This window comes from Pelecanus crispus, chromosome 3 (assembly GCF_030463565.1).
Source record: "Pelecanus crispus isolate bPelCri1 chromosome 3, bPelCri1.pri, whole genome shotgun sequence".
NCBI lineage: Eukaryota > Metazoa > Chordata > Aves > Pelecaniformes > Pelecanidae > Pelecanus > Pelecanus crispus.
In genome coordinates, this window is record NC_134645.1 from 92715058 (window position 1) to 92731106 (window position 16049).

The 16049-nt window shown below is 36.9% G+C and overlaps 1 protein-coding gene across 1 annotated transcript in view; it reads left to right on the forward strand.

The window, feature by feature from the left end:
- The window catches only part of CEP162 (centrosomal protein 162), a 45955-nt gene that overhangs the window by 12921 nt on the left and 16985 nt on the right, over positions 1-16049 (forward strand). Inside the window, exons 7-20 of the mRNA XM_075707868.1 lie at positions 1400-1552; positions 1821-2007; positions 3024-3076; positions 5204-5319; positions 6275-6305; positions 6693-6815; positions 7505-7696; positions 7863-7944; positions 8794-9058; positions 10247-10514; positions 12233-12375; positions 13181-13408; positions 14114-14248; positions 15188-15300. Of these exons, the coding sequence (XP_075563983.1) occupies positions 1400-1552; positions 1821-2007; positions 3024-3076; positions 5204-5319; positions 6275-6305; positions 6693-6815; positions 7505-7696; positions 7863-7944; positions 8794-9058; positions 10247-10514; positions 12233-12375; positions 13181-13408; positions 14114-14248; positions 15188-15300 (2089 nt within the window). The remainder of the gene's footprint in view (positions 1-1399; positions 1553-1820; positions 2008-3023; positions 3077-5203; positions 5320-6274; positions 6306-6692; positions 6816-7504; positions 7697-7862; positions 7945-8793; positions 9059-10246; positions 10515-12232; positions 12376-13180; positions 13409-14113; positions 14249-15187; positions 15301-16049) is intronic.

Here is a 16049-nt window from a genome sequence, read left to right on the forward strand (position 1 = left end):
GGCACTTAACCTCCCAATAAAACGTGCAAGGGGACTTTGTCATTGCAAGTCAAGAAAAAAACAACATACTTCTTAATGAGGAGGCTCTTATAATCAGAATACATATGCTAAGGGCTGCCCAGTAGGGAAGGAAAAGGTATTCAGACTCTTACTTTCCCCACCCTGCCTCACCTGGGGTACATTTTCAGTACATTTTCAGAATGCAGAGGATTTTCTGTGATGATATAGGCAAATATGGCATTTCGTAAAAGGAATTTGTTTGAACCTGTGTAGAGGACAGAGTAACAGCCCAGTGTTGAAGCACTTGATCGGCATGTGGAAGACTGGTTCAGTGTTCTTGATCTGAAAGGTTATTGACGTATGCATCTCCTGCAGTCTCCTGCCAGCAGGAAATGAGCTGTTGTCAGTGTCTTCACCCCTCCTGGTATGTTCACTACAAGGACACAGCTACAGTCTAAACATCATTTGGCCAGACAGAACAAAAAATTCCGAGTTTATTTTACCTACTGGAGATTCATGTTGGAAAAGACGGACATGGTTTCTGTTCCCTTCTGTGATAACTTTTAAATCATTTCATATGTCATTGGGTGAAATGCATAAGCAGCTTTTCTCCTAGCTGTTCTATAAGAGGACCTGTGAAGAATCTAAGTATAACTGTGTGTGTTTTAGGGTCAGGCAGAAGGGACTTGGTACTGCTTTTTAACTAGTAATATACTGTAATATTTGGCTTTTAGTTTTCCATAAGGAAGTAGATAAGGCATCATTCTGTCTGAGAGCAGAATTCACACATAAAGTTGGTAAGGTGATGTTGAACTCTCACAACAATGAAATTACAGTCAGGAGAGCAACTGCATGTTGTAGCTGCATAAACATACAGAATGGAAGAACTGGGTATTCATTAGTGACCCTTAAGTAACTTTGGTTACTATTTTTTTCCTTAAAGCATTTGATTTGTAACAAATGAAAAGGAACTGCTGGGCCAATGCCTACCATTTTGAAAAGTCTGTGGGTAGTAGATCAAACAAAATTAATAGGCTTTTAACAAAGAAATATTAATTTCTATACAGGGTTTGTGTGTGTGATTGTCCTCCATAAGTAATGTTACAGTAAGTCAATTTTTACAGTTGTTATATTTGCCCTGTGCTGAACTGTAGGTTTGTGTGCAAATATGAAGGATGGGAACAAAATGTATATAATAAACTAATTAATTGCAATCAAACAAGATTTACATATCTCATAATAGAAACTGAAGTTAGATGAATGTGATTTGTGAGACTGGGTATCTTTGCAATTGCAACATGAGCTTAAAATTGGTGGTTCTGGAAGATGACTAAAAGGCTGAAGTGTCATACAAATAGCTTTCAGATGATAGTCAAGAATATTGCAACTTTTTTCCTAGGAGTGCTTGGAGCCACTGGAAGCTTTGTCAAGATACAGAACGCTTCGCGGCCTGTGGGGGAAACTGATGAGAATATGCACGTGGAAAAGATGCAGCTTCAGAAAAGTAATGGGGTTGCTGTCTCCTTAAGTAGAGACAGCCTGGAGACAAATGGTGAGAACTGAGAGTGCAGCCATTTCATGAAATTGGCTAGATCTAAATAAACTATTATTACAGACTGTTTCCCTTAATACATTGCAAGTCAGGATTCTTCACGTCTGTCAGCTGCATCTTGTGAGCTGAAGGCTCCTGGTACTAGCTTGTGATTATTTGATACTGTTAATATTTTGTGAGTGTCTATAGTTGTTGTTCACTAATATGACTATTCTGTGTGGACACAGAGCACAGACACAATTAGTTTATTCTTTGTTTTGAAATTTAGATTCAGTTTTAGCTTCTGGGCCTAATCAAAGTATCGTGGGAGTTGGATTGGATACCTTGGAAGAACAAGAAGAAAAAGAGATCTTCTTTGCCAAACTTGAACAAGAAGCTTCCTCTACTATTGATTATTCAAGACTAAATAAAGAGCTGGATTCCAATGATTCTGTATTACTAGCACCATTTGTACGGTAATTTAGAGGGAAGAAAAGTTGTGGACTGTATTAGTGGACACATGTGACTTGGGTGTCTGAATACCATGGCCACTGAGATTTTGTGGGACAAGATCCTGTATGATTTCAGTTAGTGTTTCGTTTGTTTGTTGTGGTTTGTTTTGGGTTGGGTGTTGGGTTTTGTGGGGTTTTTTTTGGAAGACAAGGCCAGAAATAAGCTTAATAAATAAAAGAAAGGAATAAGGTGAGAGGATGACTTGGTGATGAGTGGGCATAGCTACACAGTCTTGTGCATAAGTCAATGGTTACAAGTTGATTTAACATTCTTAATGGTAAGGTGTAACTAAATGAAAAGTTAACTGATAATAACAAGGAAGTAGATCAGTAAAGGTTCTGTGTCCCCTTAGACATGATGTTACAAATTAATCTAAAGGAAAGATACAAAATTTTCATAGACTAGGGCAATCCATTTATAATCAGTTACATGAAAATAAATTCAGACATATGTGAGAGAAACAGATGAAGGGGCAATTCAGGCCGCTGTTGCTAAAAATGCTGAATGCAAAGGAAACTTCCAATTTGAAAACAGTTGGAGGGTCAGAATTCTGCAGAGTTTTAGGTAAGGACAAAACTTTAACTTTACAGGAAAAAGGGAAAGAAAGGAGAGGGTTTATGGGGTGGTTTTTTTTTTTTTTGTTAAAGCAGAGTAAGAAGGTCAGAATGGGAAGCAAACTGAATGATAAACATTTCTTTGAGAAGCTAATGTAGATGTTGGAGGGAATGCAGAAAGGGAGTGATTTTAAGAGTTAGATTGAGAATTTTAACTATGGACGGTTGTAAAAACTTAAATATTCGTTTTAATAATTGCTGACATTTATCTGCCTTTCTCACCTATGATTTGATATGATGGACAAATTTGGGTTTTCAGTTTTATTGCTAATTGTAAGAGGTATCAAAGTTTGAAATAGAGGGGAAAAAACTCTACATTTATTTGCTGTCCAAGAAGAGAGTAAAATTTTCATTTTGTTTCTCAGAAATGAAAAAAGTGAAAAAGGAGAAGAGGAATCCACACCTGAAGATAAATCTGGTAATACCGTCTTTCTAAGTCATTAATTTGAAGATTTTTTTTTTTCTGTGTGTACACTAAGAATTGAGAACCTCGTTAAACAGAATAACAGAAATGAAAGCTGTGGATTAGTGCTCCAGTTCAAATGCAAAGTCTTCAGAAAATGTCACAGCAGGGTGTCAGAGGATAGTGTAGGATCTTCATGTTTGTAATGGGATGTAATTTAAAGATCTGGAAAGAGGAAATTATACTACAGTCTCATAGCTTGGTCCATACTCTGTGTTGCCTTTGGTGCTGGTCAGAAAACTTGACTCTTTCTAGGTTTCAGATTCTCAAGACAGTCCAGCATCCTCACTGAACTTTTTTGTTCTGAGTAATATGTGAACCAATTGACTTCTTTTCCCGTATCACCCTGACTATTGTGGGTAAAGCTTTTATTTATCTGAAAGCTAATGTAATTTTCATATTAATGATTTGCATTTCTCTGTAGTTCTCACATTAGCCTTTTAGTCTGCCTTTGTATTATGACTGTACAGCTGGTATTCAGACAGAGGGTTTCAGGGGTTTGCTTTTGATTTGTGCTGTTTTGTTCTGAAGTGGATTTTTAATCTATTGTGATCGATGTCTAAAAGAAAAACAGCAAAGAACCCCTGGGAACTGTTGATCAAAAACTGAAGAAAAAATTACCCGATGTTGAAATACAACTTAATGTTTGAGTTACTCCAGTGTCTTAATTGTCATCTGTATTTTTGTACTGTCTTTTCATACCTGAGTTTAATCTCTGTAATCTGCAGTATTACTCTTAGATGATCTTTTTCCCAAATTTCCATGGTAGACTCCTTCCATCTTACTTGTCTTTCACTTGTCATCTCTATCTATTTCACTCTTCATTGCTAACGTATGATAGAATGTATTCCTGTAATTTAATCAACAGATCGTATTTTCAAATACACATGTATTTAGCTGAATTTTTGAGAGGTCCTGTTGTCAGGCTTGAATTTCCCAAACACAAAGAGGCTGTATTTGTAAACCTTAATTGCAGGATATCTTTTCTCCTTGCAAGTTTGATTATTGTGTAGATTGCAAGAGAACGTGATAGTTGTAGCAGAAATGCTACAACAATTTGGTAGCCTTTTTCTGAACAAAACAGTTGAAATTACTTGATTGTTATGGTCAGTTTTATGAAATTGATACTTCTGATTTTTAGGAAGACAGTTTTTATGGAATACCTGGAATGACCAATCTGTGTTATGCATGGTTTGGTTTAGTCTTTGTCAAACTGCTATTTCATGAGATAGGAAACAAAATAGTGGGTAATACGTGTGTGGGAATAGTAAGCATTGTGCATGTCTTAAGTCAGTATGAGAAAACTATTTTCAGCTGATCAGACTTCTCATGGTCCAAAACCAAACAGAGTGCTGAAATAGTGACTTTTCATAGAGTATTTTTTACATACGAGTTAGACTCTGTCAGTTGTATTGGTGACAAAACACAGAGAGAACACATTATAAACCAGTGTTTTGCAATGTTTCTGGATTTAAACATTACAGATAATGCAGACACTGAAGCCTGTCACCACAGGAGCTGAGTGGGGGAGACACAGCAACAGGGAATCAGAACTTGTGGAAGGACCTAGGTAACTGAAGGAGGAGCATTTGGCTTGCTTGTAAAATTCATTCTCTGACACACTTGTGTTTTTAAATAATGCTTACTCTTGAGAGTGGCTGTTGCACCACCAAAGCAGGTCAGAGGAAGCAGAATTACAGATTCTGACCCTAAAAACGGCTGGAGTTGTCAAGGTGGATGTACAGAGTACTTTGTCTACTGGGGGGGAATTGCATTATTTCACCTTTAAGTGAGAGAAAGTGATTGAATAAAAGGGGTCAATTCAAGTACTCCTTGAGGAGACAGAGGTAAAATATATCTGATCATAAGACAAACCATTTGAATTTAGAGATATTATGTGCGACTTTTACTGTAGGTTTAGTACCACACCCAGTCTTGAAACCTTTCTGTTGCCTTTGTGAAAGGACTAATAGTGGCAGTAGCTCTTCTTAGACGAGAGGTTGGGGAAGAGGAAATAGCTTTGCCTTACTGCTTTATCTTCCTTGAATATTCATTCTATTTGATGTTTATTTTACTCTTCAGGCAGCTACAGTGAAGATTTTGAAGAAGAAACAGATGCTAATCCTGCCTTTAAAACTGAGGAAAGTCAGGTGAATCAAAACAATATGTCAGGAGTTGATTTAAATCCTCAAGCACAGGTATAACTTACCAAATCTGTATATTACTTGCATGAATTGTAAAAGCTCTGCAATGTATAACTGTAAATACAGTAAACCTTTATATATGTACTAGCTGAAAGAAAAGAATATAGTGGTCATGGGACTATATTGTTCTATTAAGGATATATGCTTCTCTGTGACACATCACTGAAAGGATTAAGTTCTTCACAGGGTTTCCTGCTTACTCCTACTTTGAATTAAGAACTGTGGATGGGAGTGCACAAACGATGAGCTTAGGTTGGAGCCTCAGCCTCAGAATGGGTAGTGATTAATCTCTCTATGGAACTATTACAGTGGTGTCTACACCAGCAAGTGGCACAGACTGAGGGAAGTGGTTCTGTACAGAGAGACAGTTTGGACAGAGGGCCCAAGATCTGCACTGTCGGAGCTTTTGGGGTATTACTGTCAACTAGCTTAGTCAGGTCTTTTGATGTAGAGCACGTGTGGCTGGAGTACATCTGGTGCGTTCCTGGAGCACAGGTTCTGATTTGGTTTTTTTCTTACGAAAGGAGTCTATAGAGCACCACGTGTTCTTCTATAATAGATAAATGGGGTTTTTTTAATTCTTTTTAGGTAAGTTTATTAGAGTAGTATTTCTAATAAATGTTTATGTAATGTACTTACTGCTACATTATTTTCTTTTCTCAAATTACAATCTAAGAGAACCAGGAAGGTGCAAATATTATTCCATTTATGCGGAGCAGCATTTAGTTCCTGGTCACTTGTGAGAGGGTTTATAGAGTACAGGATGTTGAGGACTTCTTGGCGTCTTAAGGACAGTTTTAGAGAAGTGAATATTCTTGGAGCACCAAGAACTGCTTAGTTCTAAATGCTAAGAACTGTTCATAGGTTTTGGACCAACTTTTAAAGTTAGTCCAGATTTTTTTTCCCCCTGAAATTCAAAAAGTAATTTTTTTTTCTTTATTTTTGTTAGGAAGAAGAAAACGCTGGCATGCTGGCTAAAGGTAAAATATAAACTCTGATCAGTAGGAGAATACTAAGCGTAATTTTTTGAAACTTTCTTACCTGATTTTTACTATTTTTATATTTTTCACCTGATTTGATTGTGTTCTACTGAAAGTGTTAGACTGAAATGGTTAAAATTTAATCTATATGTCAGCACTTCAAAGTGATTGTCAATGTAATTTTTTATTTTACTACATCTAGTTGGTACTCAGATTTTGATGCTTGCAGTTAATCAGTTTACCATTAATGGCATTAGAATAATCTATATAGCATTTTTTGTGTGTTTAGTACATCAAGATAAGCTTTGGTATACTTGTAGTTCCAGTTTAGACAGTGTATAAATAAGAGAATTGTGTTTTCTTTAACATTTATCTTCTTGGTTTTAGTTGTATTACTTGATTCACAAGATTCAACTACAGAACTTCAAAAGGCTGTCAAAACATCAGATGTAGCTCCAGGTGAACATTATGTGCCTGAAGAAGTGGGTGGAATTGAAATGAATGAAGCAGGTAAGTGTTGCTTTAAAAGAAAAACAAACCACACACACACCAAAACCCAAACCCCCAAATTTTACTTTAGTGGGATAGGTGTCTCTGATGTCTTCATTTGTTCTTAGGTTATCAGTGAACATGAAACCCCTGGCTTTTAGTAACAAATCTTGAAAGGAGGAGGAAATTTTTCAGGAAAAAGTCACATTTCTGCTAAAAAGACAGCTTTTTTTACACTCGGTTGTTGTAAAGTTGCTTTTGACATTGCAGTTTGATTTTTAAATACCGTCTCCCTTGGTTATTCATCATAGCTAAAATTCTTCTTTGACAGCATTGAACACAATTATAAAATACATTCTCTTACCAAACTTTGCAAACACTGTATGCCACTTATATCCAGAGTATGGCTCTGATGGTATCTGTTGAAATCGTTATATCACATATGCTGTTAGTACTGGTAAAATATTGGGGTGGGCGAGGGGGCTGGAGAGGCATGCAAACTGTAGATGAGACTATTTAGTATGTACTAATTAACTTGGCAACTGTTTATTTTTAGTATAAAAATGAGATTTTGGAATACTGTTTTCATAACTGAAATCACTGTTCTCACCACATTATATCAAGCTAGTAAGTGAAACACAGGCTCCAGTGGGATGTTTCCCAAAACAGAAAATCTTGTAGTGTCTCTTATGAGCCTGCATTTTTCACAGGCACTTCCTATGGGCAAACCACCAGTGACCTTGAAGCGTTACACCAAGCATACCATCATATTGATCAGTCTTTGGGAGACACTGATGAGCAAAAACTGCATGATTCGGCAATGGCAGTCTCAGAATGCTTAGTGCAAGGTGTTTCACAAAATAATGACATCTGTTCAAAAAACATGTCAACTACTGAATCAGGTAAATACCTTAAAGGCAGGCATGTATTGTACAAGCATGTAAAATGAGTGAACTAGTAATATCTTTAATACTCCGTTTATGAAACACTTTTAAATGTTGTCCTTTTTACAAATATTTTTTCTAAAGTTTTTTTTTTATTTTATTTTTTTTATTTTGCACTAATTAGATTTACCTACCGTGGAAGAATTGATGAAACCAATTAAAGGACATTCATGTAATATCAGAAGTTTCTATGTGGAGTCTGAAAGGTATTTATTTCAGAATGCATTTTAAGAATTGTAGTAACTTAAGTCCATTAACTATTTGTGAAAAACAGCTTACTGAATAACTCATCTGTCTTTTTCCCTAATTCAATACTGAAATTTCATTATGTCTTGCACTGGCATTGTGGCATTTGCAGTGAATTCTAAAACGAATATACAGGGTTAATTGGTTTAGACCAGGGATTCCCAAACTTTGTTTGAATGACAAGCAGCAATGTTTGCCAAGTCGTTTGGAGGAGTGTTCCTCACTCTCAGAGCTACCACAGCTAGGATCTCTGTCTTCTGCTCGTTCCCCTCCCCCATACATGGATTTCAGCCCACATCCTATCCTAGCTCTCCAGCCTCCATAATCTAAGATCAAATCCTCCTATTCTGCTTACTCTCATGATTCTTACTAACCTGTGCTCCATATCTCCTTCTGGTTTGCACCAACTGTTGTGCCTAGAGCAGAAAGCACAGGTCCTGGAGCTGTCAGAAATAGGTTATGCTTAGCAAATGAGTTTTGGAAGCTTATTGCATAGCTGCACCCAGCAGAAATTACCATTCGTTGTTTTATTAGCATTAATTGCATGCTTGCAGCTGTTCATCTTGTAGCCCAGTTTGGTACCTCCACAAAAACAGTCACTGCCTGGAAATGGCTCTTGTTCCACAGCATGGGAGTGAATCTGTGTAACTACATCTGCAAGGCTGTTCTTAAAAGGAGCCTAGTGGCTCTTTCAAATTCAAGCAATCTTTACAGCTCATACCTAAAGGAAAAATGGCCCACTTTTTCCAGAGTGGTAGCAAAGCAAAGGGCAAAAGTCTTATATATGACTTTATTCCATTCTCTTGTAGTCCTGTGAAACTGGTAGGCAGCACAGCAAATGACCTCATCAGCCACTCACCCTTTAAAGAGCACCAGAATAATATGGTATGGGAGACAAACTTATTTGAAAAAATTAACAAAGAAGAGAGCATCTTTCTGCAGACAGCTGTGAATGACGATAACTTTCAGAGGGTGACTGAGAAAGAAATTCGGACCAGTGAAGTACAGCCTGATGTACTAAGAGAAGAAATAGTACAAGACTCTCTGCTTTCACAAGGCAGCAAAACTAAACAAGTAAGTAGTATCAACCAGATTTTTATTATATGGAAATACATTTAAAATGTATATATTTTTAGACTGCCTGTCATTTGATTACCCTCTGATATTTAGAAATTGAGAGACTGTTGCTGTTTTTCTTGAAACTCTCATGTTACCATTGCTATCATTAGTGGTAGCCAAATCCAGCGGACTTTGGGACCAGCAGGATTCTTCTTGTCCCAGCCTAATACGTGCAAGGATGCTGCGGTTCCATGTCCCCAGCTCAAGCTAGTAGCGAGTCTGAGTATATGTTCTCATTGGGGGGGACATGTATAAACACATACAAGCTCAGAATAGAGAGCACACCTACAGAGAGGACAGTTAGAAATACAGTTCAATAAAAATATAGGAGAGACTGCAGTGATCAATGTAGGGTTTAGTCAGACAAGTGTATTGACCAGCAAGCTGGTCATGTCACCAGCTTCTTTAATCTTATTTTCCCTCTCTTTCCCACACTTGTTCCTACTTGATCCACCTTAATCTCTCCCTTTACCTAGTTTTTATCCTTTCCCTAAACATCTTGTAAATTTTGCACATTCCCACAATCCTTTCAAACGTTCCATAACAAGATCTACACAATCTCCAATCTTCTGCCAGCATCCCCAATTTCTCTTCTCCTTGCATCCCCTAAATTAGCCCCACACTCCTTTAGGCAATCACCGCTTCTGTCTGCCAGGCATTGCAGGGAGAGAGGTTGTTTGGCTGATTCATCCTGGTGCATTTCCCACCAGGGCCAACAGGCTAAGCTTTCTCATTTGCTGGTCTTGGGAGTTGTGTGCTCTGTTTTTGATGATCAAGTTTAGTAGGGTTACTCTGCCTGCCACTGTTCCTCTCTTCATCACTGGGTTTCTGTGTTCACTGTGATTAGCCTTTAGTCACGAGCTACCTGCTTTGGAAAGCTAAAGATCCTGTAATGTAATACGACTTCCCAGAACAATTAAATGGAGCCAGTACAAAATACTTGCACTACGTATACTTCTGAAGTAGTAAAATTCTGCAAAATGACATACTGTTAATTTGGTTAAAAATAATGCCTCCTGCCACCCTGAGTCTTACAGCTGTGTCATTCTGGTAACTGGTTCTATGTTCTTTTAGTAGTGGAAGCCTACCTTCAGGTTATACTAGAGCCTAAAACTTGTTTTAAACAAATGTGCTCTATCACAGGCTCTTCGGTCTTGTTCCTTGAAGAATGAAAGATCAGAATCAATGACAACTAAACCAATGTTATACAAGAATATCAGAAGTCCAGCACCTTTACATAAAAAGAGATCTTCATATGGTCCTCATGGGGTGGTTAGAAGTTCTGGGTATGGGAAACCCACTGCACTCTCGAAACAGTCTTTTCCAGTTAATGAAAAGAAAACGCCAAAAGAAACTTTCAAAAAGACGAGTGTGAAAGCCAGAAGTCCTGCAGATAGATCAAGATCTAAAGGTAATTCTATTGTAAGAAGTCTGGGTTTTAAGAGCCTGTTTCCTGTTCATGCTTCATAGTTTAAAAAAAAAAAAATTCAGAATGTTGTAGAAGAAATCTAAACCCCAATGCAATTAAGTACTGAATTTTTTCTGTATCAGCATGAAGTTGCGGGAAGACTTTTAAATAAAGTTTTGCACTGTAGTCTTGTTTCATTTCCACTCACATATACCACCACTATGTTTGAGACTTACCTATTGTTCAGAGTAGGACCAAAACAATAGAAAAAGCTGGTGTTCAAAAATAAGTATCTACAAGCTACACTTCTCATTATAGTAAATGCAAAGATTTGTTGACACACTGACTTCTGTGTGTGATGCTGAATTTCTATTCTCAGCTGCTTCTTTTTACCTTTGCTTTCCTAGAGTACAAAGAAAGCACTAGAAAGAAAGTCCTATTTTCTGTTCATGTCTCTTATAACACTAAGGAAAGGAGAACACCAATGTAGTCCTGCGAAAGCTAAGTTGCAAGTAAAGGACTGAATTTTTTTATTTTTGGGTGAAGCCTGAAGAGTTTCATGAGATAATTCAATTTCGCGTCTTTGCAGACGATGTTTGCCATCTCTGAGCATGGGAAAATAACTCTACAGATGCCCAGGTTTTAGCACACTTCTAGGATGTAATGCTTTTAAAAACCCTGCAGGTAGTGTTGGGAAAAGCAGTTTAGGATTATGGTGCCCATCCTAGGGAGATGCTTCAGTGGCAGCTGTCCAACTAAGGGACCGTAGTTCCTCAGTGCATTGCTGTGGCGCTCCCTGGAGAAGAGGAGGGCGTACAGCCAGATGGAGGTGTTGAAGTGAATGACGAGTCCTGAGAAAATGAGGCCAGTAGCCTCATTCAAACATGTTCTTCCCTCGCTAGCTATGCCCATTGTCCATAGCAATTTCAGGTGACTGCAGAAGTTAATCTCACTGGGATGCATTCTGCAGGGACCTCTAAAGCTAGGAAGAGAATGGCATTGAATCAAACAATCCCCTAATCATCAGTGCTAAGGGAGCATCTTTGTGAGGGGATAGCATGAGAAATGTAAAAAACTATGACAGAAAATGATCATTGCCTGTTTGTTTTCAGGTATAACATTCCTAAGGAGGAGCTCTTAGCTTAAATTGCTATAGGCAGAAATGAAGTGGCAGTTTTACTTACTATCTGTGTTTCAGAAGATGTAAGATGTGAATAGTTTCATGTATGTTAGTTACTCTCTAGGGGGAACTTCCCTGATTTTTAATTTCCAGTCAAGTTGCTATTTGATGCAACAAATAAATGTTGCATGTCTTTGTATGCTGTCTGCACTCCAAAGTCCATTCTGAAAATTGCTGTGCCTTACCTTCACCATAGCTTGACATGTGTTGTATTTTTGTATACTTAGATAACTGGCCACTTCTCGAGCAGAGAACCAAGGTTAACCTTGTTTCATGAAGGATTTATTATCCAGCTACTTGTTTCAATTGTTCTCTTGGGTTTTGTTTTATCTTGTCGTGAGTTTGTTACTTAAAAAAAAACTACAACATTTTCCATGATGTCTCATTGCTCTCATGTTTCTATATTTAATTCAAAATTCAGGTTGTAGAATACTTAATTTATACGCCTAAGGGGTGGATCACATGAATAGATTTTTTTTTTTGAAAGGACATTAAATTCTGAATTTAATTTTTTTCTATTTTACTTTCTGCCTAAATCAAGAAGCCTTATTTGCTACTAGGATAATAAGATCTGCAACAAATGAACCAAATCCAAAGGGAGGTATTGACAGAGTTATGTCTGGCCAATCAGTTGTTAATAATCTTGGACACCAGGCTGTGGACTATTGCAGGCAGTATCAGCACGTAAGTAATAATCAGTGATGCTCCTAATGATAGTATGTACAACTTGGTTTGCAAGCCTATTTTGTCAAGACTTTTAATAATTATCACAAGATGGGCAAATGCTGAAATATTGAATAAAGACTTTCCTTTAGTCAAATACTAGTTTTTGCTTTTAAAATATGCTAGTAAAATCATACAGCATCCAAGCATTGCTTGGATAATTCTACTGCTTGGGTGGTTCTATATACGTAAAGTTGGAATGCTTATTAATTTCTAAAAATTACTATTTTGTGGTAGAAAAGGGGAAAATGTTAATAAAACTTTACTTAAAAGTATTCTGTTATGAATGTTAAATAGCACTACTGTTTGGGATTTTCTTCTATTTGCATTGCATTGAGTATTTAATAGTATCTTCTGTCTTCTCCAAGATGACTGAAGTTGCAGCACTGTGATGGATTTTCCTTCTTCCTTATAAACTCTATAAAAAATTATGCATTGAATACCTAGATCATTACTGCTTTTCAGAAAGTAAGATGCATAATAGAATAATTCTGGTAGCTGTGTAGTGGCTCCGATATGACAGGTGAATGTTTCTTGTTGGGTTTTTTTGGCTTATTTTCCTCACACATATTTTGGAAATGAGAAAGTAGCTCATTAAAATAAATGCAAGATGTTTTGCTATTAGAATGTTGTTGGTTTATTTTTCTTTAAGTGCCTTATGTGGTTGCTGAGAGCCAGACAAGCCAGTTAAATAAAATTGATGAGCAGAGTTTTTGGTAAAGAATCAGCTCAGTGTAACGTTTCCCCAAATTTTTCTCTTCACTAGGATTTATCATTTTCTCCTATCAAAAGTTGTGATAGAGAACTGTATTTGTTAAAACGAGTACAAATTGCAGAGGAGGACCTGAACGCAGCTCGTGATTTGATTCAACAACTAACCAGCACAGTTTCACAAAAAGAGAAAGAGATAGAGACAAAGATAGTAGAATTGAAAACACAGCATGAAAAAGAGCTTTCTCGGTTGGGTCAGGAAAACTATGTTCTTCAGAGTAAGGTACTTTATCATCTTGTATCCCATTATTATAAAACTTCTGAAAATTACATTGATTTAATTAATGTTATTTTACATGAGTTGTTAATGAGCCAAAAATCCACGTTTACACACATACTGCTAGTTTGTAAATGCATACCTGCTGTTACATTTCTTGCCTATAAGACATGATTTTTTTTTTTTTTGCTACAGGGATAAACTGTTATCCCAAGTTCCTTTTGTTCACTCTTTTGAGAGTTCTGCAGCAGGTTTTTTGCAAAGATTTAACTCATTCTTATGTAAAAAAAAAAAAAAACCCAAACCAAAAAACCCCCTCTTATTCTTTTTTTTTTAAGAGATTAACAGATACCACTTGTTGTAGATAAGTATTATATGTTGAGATGCTGTTTATTTTTTTTGATGCATTTTTCAGTGTGTTTTGTCTATATGGCATATTCCCAGGCTTTTTCCACCATACCCTCCTGTCTAGATACATTAGAACAGAAGAGGGAGGGTAAAACTTTGTTAACTTTTCCCAAACTTTTTATACTTTGTTCCTGTTTTGTAATGCTTCTGTAAAACTCCAATAATAAGATTGGCTTATTGGTCTGCTTTCATATCTTAATTAAAAGATTGACCTATTTCTATTTTAAAAGCGTAGTCTTGTAGAGAATTCCATATTGCTAACAAAACTTTCTTATTAATTATGTGTGTCTGTCTTTCTGAAAGTTAAGAAGTATGGAAGAGACTCAAGAAAAGAGATGGACCCATCATACAGCAACAGTTCCTGTCACTGAAGAAAAACTGGCACAAATAAAAAAAGAAATTGAAGATCAAGAGGTTATTATTCAAGGTTATCAGCAGGTATACCACACAGCATATTGAGCTGTGTTCTAGGCAGATTCAGAAACAAAATTTTTTAATGGTTACTACTTTTCTGTTGAAAACAGTTATCTTGCTATCTAAAAAGTGGATGAAATTTAGGTGTGAAGGGCAAACATATATTGCACGTTTAAAAAGTATTTCACACATACCTAGTTTGGGCTAAGTTTTTCCACGTTTCCATGTAACTGTTCTAAATTGTAAAAATATGCTGACTTGTCAGTTGAGAACTGGGAAAATACTTTATGGCCAATAAAGAACCACAAACTTTTTACCCCAAATGTAGTAGAAAACTATTTTTTTTAGGCAAAATTAGAAATCTGGAGTTTGTTATTATCTAGTTCTGGTTTTAAGGTGTTTTTCACAGGATGTGAGCAGCCCATTTCAAGGAAACCTTATTAGTGTGTCTGATTTTTATTACTTAGTCAAGTGTAGAAATAGGTAGTGGAAGCTTAATAATCCTTTTGAATACTTGCAGCTGTAAATCAAATAGGTTAGGTTAACCAGCTTCCAGGTGGTGCTCAGCAGCATTTCTTGGTATAGGCGCAATGTCTTGCCAGTATGGCTGTGAGATCGGTGATGGTTTGTGTCCACAGGGTTGGAGCATGGGCAGGCTGAGCTCTGATCTATCAGCACCCATCCATGTTTGTGCTTTTAGAATATAGTTGGGATAGCTCTGCAGAGGAACTGGCCTAGGATCTCCAGGCTGAACAGACACTTAGACAAGATTGTAGAGGTCACTGTGTACTACTTTAGCATAAAGATAATGAAAGTAGATACCCATTTTAGAAACTTGGTAATGAAACATTTAGTGTTCACTTCCACTGTTTCAGTAGGCAAACTATGCAAGTCACAGACAATTGTTTTTGAACTGGATAAAACAGTAATTTATGAACATTCTTTAACTTTGTCTCATCTTAGGAGAATGAGAGGTTATACAAACAAATGAAAGAGCTACAAATCCAAAACAAAAAAAATGAGGAACGAATGTTTAAGGAGAATCAGTGTTTAATGTCTGAATTAATATTGCTAAGGTAGGCTCACTTAAACATCTGACCTAAAATCTCTGGAGTTTTTAGCTGTGTTTATTAATGTATTGATGAAGAATCACTGCAGAGTCTGTCAGGTGCATGTTTTGCAGTGTTTCTTAGGTTTGTGGTTTTGTTTTTTCTTTTGAAAATTGGTTTATGTTGATTATGGGCACTTAATTCTTAGTCTTCTTGCTGATGTTGCAGACCTGTGGGAGGACTACAGTCTTCCATTTGGGGAATATTTTAATGCTAAAATTCATATACTCTTACTCATATCAGAATGTGTAACGTGTATACTACACCTGTTCTGGTATTATGGCTCTGCTCATGTGTCAAAATGTTTTGATACTGTTGTAAGATACACAGTAGATCAGGGGCCACAAGAGATCCAGGTAGTGGAGGAACCATTAGATTCACTGCACTGTAGGTCCTATAAGATTTGCATCCCATGCTAGTAATGAGGAAAAAACCTAGCAATTGTGTGTACTCGTAATTTATAGATCTTTGCTTGGGAGAGGCCCATAGATGAGTTCCACTGATGCAGACTAGGTTTTGTTTCCCTCCCGTGTGTAGTCCCAACAAACAAATTTGTGCGAGGTGAGAAGATTCCACCTTACAGGTGAAATTTTTTTGTATAAAGATGTACTGCCTAGTTGCTTCTTTCTTTGTTTTGAGCTTGCATGGGTTGATTTTGTGGTACCATTTGGTGGCGGGGGCGGTGTTTGGTTTTTAGTATGCCACTGTTAGTATGC